This window comes from Etheostoma cragini, chromosome 13 (assembly GCF_013103735.1).
Source record: "Etheostoma cragini isolate CJK2018 chromosome 13, CSU_Ecrag_1.0, whole genome shotgun sequence".
In the NCBI taxonomy this organism is placed as follows: domain Eukaryota; kingdom Metazoa; phylum Chordata; class Actinopteri; order Perciformes; family Percidae; genus Etheostoma; species Etheostoma cragini.
The window spans coordinates 1355959-1366930 of NC_048419.1; the positions used below are offsets into that span (position 1 = coordinate 1355959).

A 10972-nucleotide genomic window follows, 5' to 3' on the forward strand; every position below is an offset into this window, starting at 1 on the left:
GAAGCTATCTGTCCTCTAGCGTCAAATAAACACTGTGTGTCTCCTTGCAATGAAGACAATGCTTCCTTATCGTGACAGGCAGTGGACCTGTCAGTGATTGTTGGTAGCGGAAGACTCCAACTCTCGCTGGAAAATATCGGGAAAAATGACAAAACCTCCCCTAATCACTCTCCTATGGTGCAGTATCGGACATCTATCTCTGATGCAGTCCCAGTGGAGTGGATGCCCTCCATCCCCCATCTCCACACCTAGGGAGCAGAAATAAATGAACACACTATGAATGCAGAGAGGAAAGAAGGCGCAGTGCTCAATCCTGACTCTCTCTTTTGAATGAATTGCATGAATGAGGGCTGAGAGGGCGTAAGGTAGCAGGAGAAAGCTATATTTGTGTGCATGTTTTGTCTTGATAAGAAGGGCAGAGTATCTCAGGTGACACAGTGTACTCCCTCGGAAAAGCCTCCCCCGGTGACACTTGTTCTCTTTCATATCTGTGTCTGTTCTATTATGGTCGTTGAAGGCGGCGTCCAGCAACAGGGGATCGAATCCAGATATATCCAACCGACAGCTTTAATTGGAGCACGCATGCAAATAATACCCATGTTTACTCTTATAGATGATTACAGCCACAAGCAACCAGCCGTGAAATAGAAAACTTTGCGCTTCAAGGCCAAGCTGGCCATCTTCTGAGAATTCCAATGGACAGGTACTGTACACCCCTGTTTATTACAAGCATTTGCCCGATGCACGGCAAGCCACATTATTAACACTGAGGAACTTCTGCTAGGACAGCATAATTTAAAAAAACACGGGTATACCAGCATTTTCACCATTGTCATCAAACATATAAATTATAGTTGCAGATAGAGGTGTACCGACACCAGTATCTGAAATGCCTCCGATACTGACTAAAATGCTGGCACCATGATGTTCGAGTATTACTTTATTTTTGTTCTTTATCCGTTATGACAGACTGTCAAATTAGATAGCAAAAGAAAGTTCAATATCTATCTATCTATCTATCTATCTATCTATCTATATCTATATATATATCTATATATATATATATATATATATATATATATATATATATATATATATATATATATATAAACACACTAGATAGGATTGGTCAATATGCAAGTTCAGGTATCGGAATCGGTGGTGAGTGGTGTTGGAACATCTCCAGTAGCTGAGACAGCCACGTCGTGATTTAAAGAGACACAGTGTAGAACATTCTTTGATAGGTTGACATTTTGCTATGTGTCTTTTTCTCCGCCATGTGCTCGATTTATAAAAGCACTACTATTCAATTAATTTTTAAATGAAATGTCGGGGTTCCTTGGAGACACGCTGAGGCTCACCTGAACTGTCAGAGGAATCGCCGCCTCTGCATTTTAAGAAATGAAATAGTCGATTAATTGTGGGTTGCGGTGAAGAGGGTGAATAATAATAGGAAATAGTTAGGATTTGTCATTGCTATTGATTTGTCATGGCCCATGTATTTCCAGCCTACCGCAGAGGGTTACACAATAATCCACAGGACATATAACAGGACATCACTGGGAATTATTTAAAGGCCCTGAAAACAAACTCTCTCTCAATATGTCACGGGTACAATGTCGGCCTCAAATACTCGCCTCAACACAGAGTAGAAGGTGAGTTTGCTTATTAGTGAAAAATGGTATGAATCCAGAAGGCAGAAGATGTGGTTGAACAAAAATCAACCCCGTGGGGGGGGGGCAAAGGGAGGAACAGTTGAACAATTGGGACCAAGGAAACTGAGGGCAGTGGAACCGGGGAACCAAAGGCCGCTGACCTGGCTGAGGTCCAGGGTTCATCACAGCAAACCGCAGTGAATGTGGAACCCGTCAGACTGCCGTACAGGACGTCGAGGATACCTGAAACCCCTCAGGAGACCCAGCAGGTTGACGAAGGCAGTCTCTCTGGAAACAGAGCAAGTTGGTGAGGATGGCATGCCTCTGGAGGCTGAGCAGGTTGGCAAAGACTGTGTCCTGTCTGGAGACCGGGCAGGTTGGCGAGGACGGCATCCCTCTGGAGACCGGGAAGGTCGGCAAAGACAGTATTGCTCTGGAGACTGAGCAGGTTGGTGAAGACTGTGTCCTGTCTGGAGACCGAGCAGGTTGGCGAGGACGGCATCCCTCTGGAGACCGGGCAGGTTGGCGAGGACAGTATCGGTCTGAAGACTGGCCAAGACTGGGTAAAAACTCTAATAAGGAGGAAACGCGAGTTCAGCTGGTTTTTATACACGCATTAGTCTTATCCTACAGTAGCTTATTGATGTTGCAGATGTCAGGGTGTCGCTGCAGTCTTACCTTAGCTTGCTGAGTGCCTGTGTGAGTCACTTAGACACTTAAACAGAAATGATCTGAACTTTGGTGAAAAAACCCATGTGAATAAAGCGGGTGAAGTGTTTCCATCCGACGGCTTCAAAGCAAATAAAAACCTGTGTGCGACGTCACACGCTGTTTTGCGATCAAATTGGCATATCGATTGATTGATATTGATTTTAGACATTTTAAGGTGTTTCGCACATTTTCGCACTGAATCGCAATACATGTAACAAACATTTGGGAACAAAGTTTTTCAAGACAAATCCCACCGTCTACCATCACATGATCAATATTGGACCCGTTGTAATAGTGTTTATGTGCCAGCTGATAGCGACATAACGAGCTATAATAAGAAAACAACAACGCTATCAACACATCGCTATGACGATGCAGATGCAACTTGTCTTTTATTGTCCCTCCGGCACCTCTGTGAGACTCTTTTTTTGTCTCGCTGTTTGAGCGCCTTCCATTGTCTCCGCAGGACGTTCCACAGCTTGTCCTAACCTTTGTCGGCCATTTCCTTTGCAAGTTCCTGATAAATTAAATTCAGAAAGTTTCTCGTCTCCTCGTCCGTCCACTTCCATCTGTCTTTGTTGCCCCCCCCCCCCCCATGTGTGCAGACAGAGAGGAAATACTGGGGGAAATTAACTAAAACTTCTTTGTTTTGTGGCGGGTTGCAACCATAAAATGATCTAAAACTTAATCCCAATCCATTATTTATTTGGCAAATAACGTTTCCATCAGTGTCATTTCCTTTGAGTCGATATTCATGAAACTCCACCGAATGTTACTGTTTCCATAAGACATTTTTCATTCGACATTTTTCTTAATTTGGATGAAAGGTATGGATGGAAACTGCTGTACTGACTGGTTCATTTGAAAAGGCATCGTGCTCCGGTCGATAAAACTCCAACAATACAGCAAGAAACCTGGTTTTCTGAAAGGGTTTTCACTGAAAAAAAATGTTCTTACTCCTACCGCCTTTGATTCACTTTTTTTCTCACAAACTTGCATTTTCTTTTTCTCCTTATCCTATTAAATAGTTTTATCTTCTGTAGCCTTGGAGAAAACTCTTCTCTCTGGTGTGGTCATTGTCTCGTTTAGCTCCCACTATCATTCCCCATTTTTCTGTCTTCCCGTTATCTGGAGCAGCCTGGTGGAGCGTAGTAATATGCCGTGCTTGTTCAACACTGTATCTATAGCCAGTAGGCCTACCGATCCCCAGTGGCCCTTACCTTCTTACCACCCACTTTCATCCCCCTCTTTCTCCCTTTTTTGTGTTTGTCTGGTGGAGAGTATAGACTGCATCTGATTTGTGTGCAGGAAGGGCCACGGCTGGAGAGCCATTGGTAGACAGCTGTGAATGCCATGACTCTGAGGACAAGCCAACAGCTCACGCCTCCTAACAAGTCGGATTCACTCCACTGAGCAGGGCAGCGGCGGCCATCGGCCGATCTGTCTGTGACTCAAATAAAATATTGGCATTTGAATAATTACTGGACTGCAGGATTAAAGCCATCTTCGTAAAAGCTGATGTGAATGTTGATTTGAGGTTGATAGATATGTTGTCATGAATAGAGAAAATATTGTGACCATAATTTAGCTTGAAACGGAAAAAAACTAAATCGGACATTCCATCCACTCTACAGTAGATTGTGTTTTGAGATGTGTGTTTCTTCCAGAATGTGTTGGCCTTGAGGAAAGATCATTTTTTTAAATTGCCAGAGAATGAATAAACAGGAAATCTGCACTGCAGACACTCCAGCTTGACATTCATTATTTTATCACCATAGCAACCAGTGCCTAGAATTGAATTTCTAAGCATTAGGAAAACCAAAAAGTAGAAATGAATAGCTATCAGGCCACACAACACATTATTACGGCTACTATTAACACAGTTATAAACAATCATCAGAAATGGTCTAAGTCTCTCCACCATTAAAATCAAGTCAGCACTGTATTCAATTCTTCCGGATACTCTGATTGTCTTATTAGACAGGAATGAAGATGTATTTTCTTTTCCTCTTTTTAACTGTGGGCAATAGCGGAAGTGCCACTAAAGCACTTTCTCAACACCTTCACAGCCTGTCTGTTAAAAAATGGCGTGGAGCTGCCCTTGTCTAACCTAAGATCCACCACCGATTTATCTTCTGCATCCCACTATTTTAAGCCCTGTCTTTGGAGCACAGTCCATTTTGGAGGTCTCATTGTAACCCCTCTGACTGAGGACAGAACCATCTCTACAGCCTCTACAGGAGGGCTGATGTGATTGCTTTTGGGGAGGAGCTTATCAATAGTGATAAAGGATAAACTATCTAATAACACAAGAGCAGGTTGATATCTACCTCTGTCATGATTTGGGGTTTAGTTTAGTTTTGATCAGTGACAATCCTTGGGAAATATGTGCTGATGTTTTTCTAGATTGCAGTTATGGCTCAAACATGGATATAATGGGTAGTAGTGTTTTGTTTTCCCCATTCTGTGCTACTCTGAAATAAGCTTTTATTTACTGTGCAATGACCACAGGTGTCAAAAATATTCACATTCAGGTAGAAGTATCGATACTAGCATTTAAAATGAATTCTGTAGAAGTTCAAGTATCAACTCAAGCTTTGTACGCAAGTAAAAGTGTAAAAGTACTGTTTCAAAACTACTTAAGTAATGTAAGAAAACTACTAGTAAGTAATGTAAGTTGAAAAAACGTAAGGTAACATAGTATTTGTACTTTGCTACTTAACACCAATGGTAATTTGTGCTTTTGACCAGGATGAATCAGACTGGACATGTCAGAGTTGCTGGATAGTTTTGGATCTACTTTGAAAAGTTTTCCTATATGGTAAGGTGTGTCATTGTTTCAGATCTCACACAAAACACTAGAAAATACAGAATATTTGTCCTGGATACTATTAAAGCTTGTAAACGTGTTAGAGGGCCAACATCTAATTAGTCGGTGGCGGAGATATCTGTGCAAATGGACGCGGTGCACGAGCCTGTAGCTATAAATAAGAATGTGGCGTCTCAGATTTAATAATGACGGAAATACATTGTTGGCTGTGCTCCAGCAGCACATGCAAGTATTACCATCTTACTAGACTATGGAAATAGAGTTGTGGATGCGCCTGGATCTGAATGTTTCTCTTCTATTTACAGTAAATCTTTACTAATTCCCGGATATTAATTAACTTCCATCTGTGCCTTGGACAGAGAATGGCTTTACCACGGAGCCAACAGGCGTGTTTTAATGGAGTTCAGTTGGTTGGTTGAACACTTTGGTCCAGGTAGGGCTGGGCAATATATCAATATCATATCAATATCATTATCTGGGACTAGATAATATAGATAGATATTAGATTTTGGATAACATAATATGGCATCTTTTCCTGGTTTTACAGGCTGCATTACAGTAAAGTAATTTTCAGACTGTTGTAACTGTTCTATTACACACCATTACCCACTTAGTCATTATATCCTCGTTACTGGTGATTATTTCTCTAAAATCTCATTGGTAAGATATTTGTGAAAGCACCAACACTACAATATCGCTGCAGTATCAACACCAAGGTATTTGGTGGAGAATGTCGTGGTATTTGATTGCCTCCATATCGCCCAGGTCAGCCCTAGGTCCAGGCTCTGAAATGTCTCTGGATATACTCTTGGTGTCCCAGTCTGTCTCTCTGTCTATCCTCTTCCAATTCCCAAGGCCCCTTCATGGCCATTTTCTATACATCCACCAGATGCCCTAGGACCTTCCTTTCTTCTCCCATCACTTGACTTTCCCATCCACCTCGCCCAGCCCTTCACCTGCATCTCATTCCCTCGTCAGCCGCTCTCTCTACATACCTGCCCAGGTCTTTTTCTCCCTGTCAGTCCGTCGTTGTTGCTTTATCTCTTTGTGCTTTTTTGTTCCCCTGGTTGCCTGCCTGCAAGCTGTTTCATTAAGAAATCCCGTCCCGCTGCCTCCTCAGTCCGCGGGGGGGCCCTGTCCCCGTCGCCCTGCATGAACCAGCCGTGACCGCCGGATAGATGGTCGCCAAGGAATCTGGTGCAGACCTTTTTAAGTTCCCCTCAGGATTTCAAAAACGTTGGTCCATTTTTAATTTCATCTCGGCCACATACTTTCAAAACTAATGATACAAAACTATTTCAAAAACTAATGATATAAATCCCATAAGTCTCACCTGCATTGAAAACGTTGCTATTCTCACCGAGGTAGAAGTTAGTTTAGTTACTTTTGATCATTCTAATAAAAGTCAGTGATAATTGCATGGAAATATTCATGAATGAATCATTTTTAGGAGTTATGAGTTTTTAAGAACTTCGGACCCTTTCTTTTTAATTTGACCAAATACTTTCAAAACTGATGACATCATTCTCATAAGTCTCATCTGTCTTTGTGTTTAGTGCTAATTAGTAAATGTTCACATGCGAGACTGAGATTGAAAACATTATAGCCAATAAACATTAGCATGTTAGCATTCTGAGGTTAGCATTTAGCTCAAAGCACAGTCAGACAGAGCCCAGCAGCATGGCTGTGGCTGATTTTCTAAGATTATAGTTATTATAAGATAATTACATGGATTTTTTTAATTCCGTAATTAAGATGCTTAGAGGAGAACATAACAGGTTAGGGTGACCATTGTATTTTAATAATTGTGTTTATCATTAATCACAAATAAACAGGTTTTGTTAATCAAAATGTTGAGACCACAGCTGAGCAGCAAATAACCACTTCTGGGTCTTTGGCAGGCCACTTGAAACTGAAGGATGTTCTAGGAGCACTTTAAATGAAGAAAACAAAAGCCCTCGTAATGTGTTACATGAAGTAGTCAAAATGGTCTCCCAATGTCAGTAAATTAGCCCACTGTTCCCAGTCTGTGGCTTTGCTTAGAGATCTACTGTCGGACAGCCAGGCCTTTGGTGCAGTTAATCTAGATATGCCTGATACAACTAAATGAGAGTGAGCTGAAAATGGCTTGGAGAGTCAATAAACTAGCTTGGAGTGTCTTTTTACATCCCAGCTGTTATCATTTAAAATGCAGAAGTGCTCTCTGAAGTAACTGAGAAGTAAAACCAATAAACATGACTCAGTCTCTTTCTCATCTGTCCTTGCCTCTCTCCCGTTGGCGTGACTGGGTGGAAGACGTATTTCATTCTTCCTTTAACTCCCTCCAAAATGCTACAGTACCTTAAACAGTTCACGCTAGTGCTGCTAGTCTAACTATTTTTGCTGTAATCATTGTCAAGTGATACCAACTGGTGCAGTAAACACGTTGCAAAGGTCTGCGGCATAACGCGTTAGTTAAAAGAAAAAATCAACATCAAACTGCACTTTCATTCTTTTTTAGTGGTGCCTTTTTATTATTTAGTGCTGCCTTTTGTGTTGTGTTTAATGTTCAAGTTGTTAAAAAAATGAATGTTAGAATTAATCCTTTCAGGGTTTTTTATTTACCATGCAATTTGTTGTATTTTAGCAAACTGCTGAAAGCGGCAGAAATGAGTACAAACTATTTATTATAGTAATATCGTCGATGCAAATATTCAACAGCAGTATTGCATTTCCCCTCTTGTTGTGCAGTCCTAATTAGCGCCACTTGATTTTAATATATGTACCACTATAAAACAAAAACTCTTTAAGATGGTTAAATTAAATTAATTATGTCATAATCACGTCATAATAAGACAACAATTAACCTGAAGATGATCAGCGCATCATGCTGATTGCTGCAGTCATTTTGCACTGATGAATGACAACGAGAATCGTTTTATTTAAATTTTCATGAAGCAGTTTGGAACAAAACAAATCGGGTGTTAGCTGGTCGGCAGCTAATAAAATCATTTGACAGAGAGCCTTAGTCCCTAGTGTCATTCACCGGAGGTCTGAGCTCATGACTCATCGCCCTGCATGATATCCTTTATGCATAAAGCTATGTGACGGCAGGGGAGGGCCGTCGGCTGCCGGTGATTACGACCCTGGAAAGGTGTAGGCGGCAAACCTGTATTTAGAATCAGCCCTTTGGCTGCACCCAGCAAAACAATACCTCTGCAATCCCCCTGTCAAGTTGTATTCTTGTGGGAAATGAAAAGGGAAAGCTTTGTCGGAAAGTTTGAGGCATTTTGCTGTTGGTGTTGTTTTTGCTATGATTGGTGGAAGGTGCTTGTTATGTGGGATGAAAATGGATGCTGCACCTGGTAGAGGCGAAAGTGTTTGTGTGCACTCAGAGGGATGTCTCTGCAGTCCAGGGGTGATTCCACTCAGGGAAGAATGTCTGCTGCTAACTGACAGGCATCACTTTGTATCAGGAAGCTGATCGCTTCTGCGCTCCAGAGTGCTGTGTCAATTAAAGAGCAGCAGCGCAGGCGGGTAGAAAAGAGGACACTCATTTCAGTGCCACCGCCGTCCGGAGATTGGCTTCAGATTGCTGTAGGCACGGACTCTATTCAGCCAACTCTCGCTTTGACCGCCTCCATCACCCACTCACATCAGGCAGCTGGATAACCGACACATTTCAACCATTTCAGTAACCTGCTTTCAAAGCATACAGTGTGGAAAGCATGGTTAAATAGGTGGAGCACTGTGAAATATTGAGAATTATTCACCGCGGTTTCAAATAACTGACTGGGACCAGACTTCCTGTGATGAAAATGCATTTTGTGTTTGTGTTTCCTGAACGCCACGTGTACACACCTCTAAGCTGTAAACTTTACGGCTCATACTGTAACCCCGATCGCTCCTCAGTAAGCCTTTGACAAGGAACCTCTGCACTTTTACGCTGCCCTTTACCCAGAGCAAACTGTTCTACCGACTTTTCTAAATGAGGTTTTCTTTAAAGCTGACTGGGCGAGAGATGCTGTAAGTTACAGGTGCTCCAGCATCCTTGCCTCTTTCAGAAACCTGCTTCCAAAAACTCACACTGAGTTGTCTCAAGAAATATGGTATGACCCATTCTACAGAATTCTACAGAACTTATACCATTGTACAATTAAGAGTATATTGACTGGCAACATTGTAGTGTAGTTTGGTAGGGCTTCTTCACATGATGTTAATCTTCTAACAAAGGGGTCAAAACTGCATCTAAAATCATCGGCTCCACTTGAAACCCACCTCCTATCAGGGAGATGTTTGCAGAGCATCAAAACACGCACATCACGTTTTAGGGCTAGTTTTTACCCCTCAGGTGATAAGGTTACTGAATGATGGCACGGCAGGAAAAGAGCTGGGGTCTGGCCTTAGTCACTAAGTCTACTCTGCTTGGATATTCTGCATGTTTTAAATGTGAATTATGTTGTTACAGATGTACTAAGGTGCATATGATGATAAACTTGACCTCGAATTTGAGTTAGAAGTTGAAGTGAGTTGGGCGCCCAGATAGCTCACTTGGTATAGCAGACGTCCATATAAAGAGGTCTACTCCTGAACCTAGCTGGCCCGGGGTTTGACTCCAACCTGTGGTCCTTCGCTGCATGTCGTCCGTCCGTCCCCCCCGCCCCCCCCTTTCATCTGTTCTGTGAAATAAAGGCCTAAAATGCCCCAAAAAATAACCCTTAAAAAAGGTTGCAGTGATTTTGCATTATTAAAGTCGGTGATCATTTCAATATTTAGAGTTATGAGTTTAACCATTTGGGATTTATAGTTCAGAACGAGGACAATCTGTGTGAATATGTCAAATTAAGATAATGATGTTGGGAGATCAGTTGAGAACACATCAGCCACTGACTGCATGCACCAAAGCACTTGCTGTTATGGTGCTGAGCTAATGGGCTGGACGTTTGATTAATTCTATAACAGATGTTAGTCTGTATGGAGAGTGGATGGGGCAGGCTAATCTCAGATGACAATCCTTGCATGAGACATCGGACAGAGGGCACGGATGAGGAAATTGCTATCGCTGTCCTTGAATAAAAAAAGGATGTTTTTTTTTCTTTGTTTAGCTTATATTCCACTCTTCAATTTCTGCTGCCCTCTAAGTAAGATGAGTCACATCATTATATCCCTCTGGAATTAACTTGCACTTTCAAAAGAAAGAGGGCAATGTATTGCCTCATTCTCAAAATGCAATAAGAATTTGGACATGTGTTTAAAACCTTACAGAATTTGTTGCAGCTGGATTTTCAGCTCCCTCTCGGAAGCACAGTGTGGCGGGATCAGACAAACTGCTTGGTTGGCTCATAGAACATTAAAGCTGTAGTAGCGGAACAAAGGCCAACACAGATAATGAAACCTGAAATGCAGCTTAAGATGGATCTGCTGAGTAAGCAGGGACACGTGATAGAGGCTGAATCCATTTCAATCAGGAGAGACTTGTTTGCAGATATGCAAAGATTTATTGTCCACAAGCATAATCAAATGTACAGTCTTTGGAGCTTTAGACTCCATCAGTATAGATTAATTTGTAAAAGGGGTAAGGAAGCCAAGACAATCCCCCCCAATGGAGTCTAGACACTGGTGGTGGCGGCAAAGGAGCCTGAAGACCAGACTGAAGGATTCGATGGAGCGTATAGCACGGGTAGACCCAGGGTGCCTTTGGTTGGACAATGACTGGAGGTGGAAGAGGAGGAGGACCCAGGGTGCCTTTGGTTGGACAATGACTGGAGGTGGAAGAGGAGGAGGACCCAGGGTGCCT

General features: G+C 42.2%; 1 protein-coding gene across 3 annotated transcripts in view; it reads left to right on the top strand.

Annotated features, from left to right (window-relative positions):
* The window catches only part of srrm3 (serine/arginine repetitive matrix 3), a 73018-nt gene that overhangs the window by 17399 nt on the left and 44647 nt on the right, over positions 1–10972 (top strand). For 2 of the 3 annotated variants that reach the window (XM_034889722.1, XM_034889725.1), the window contains exon 1: positions 5169–5187. The exons of the other annotated variant lie outside the window; for it this stretch is intronic. In XM_034889722.1, the coding sequence (XP_034745613.1) occupies positions 5185–5187 (3 nt within the window). In that variant the 5' untranslated portion in view covers positions 5169–5184. Of the gene's footprint in view, positions 1–5168; positions 5188–10972 lie in introns of those variants that run through there. 3 annotated transcript variants of the gene reach the window in all.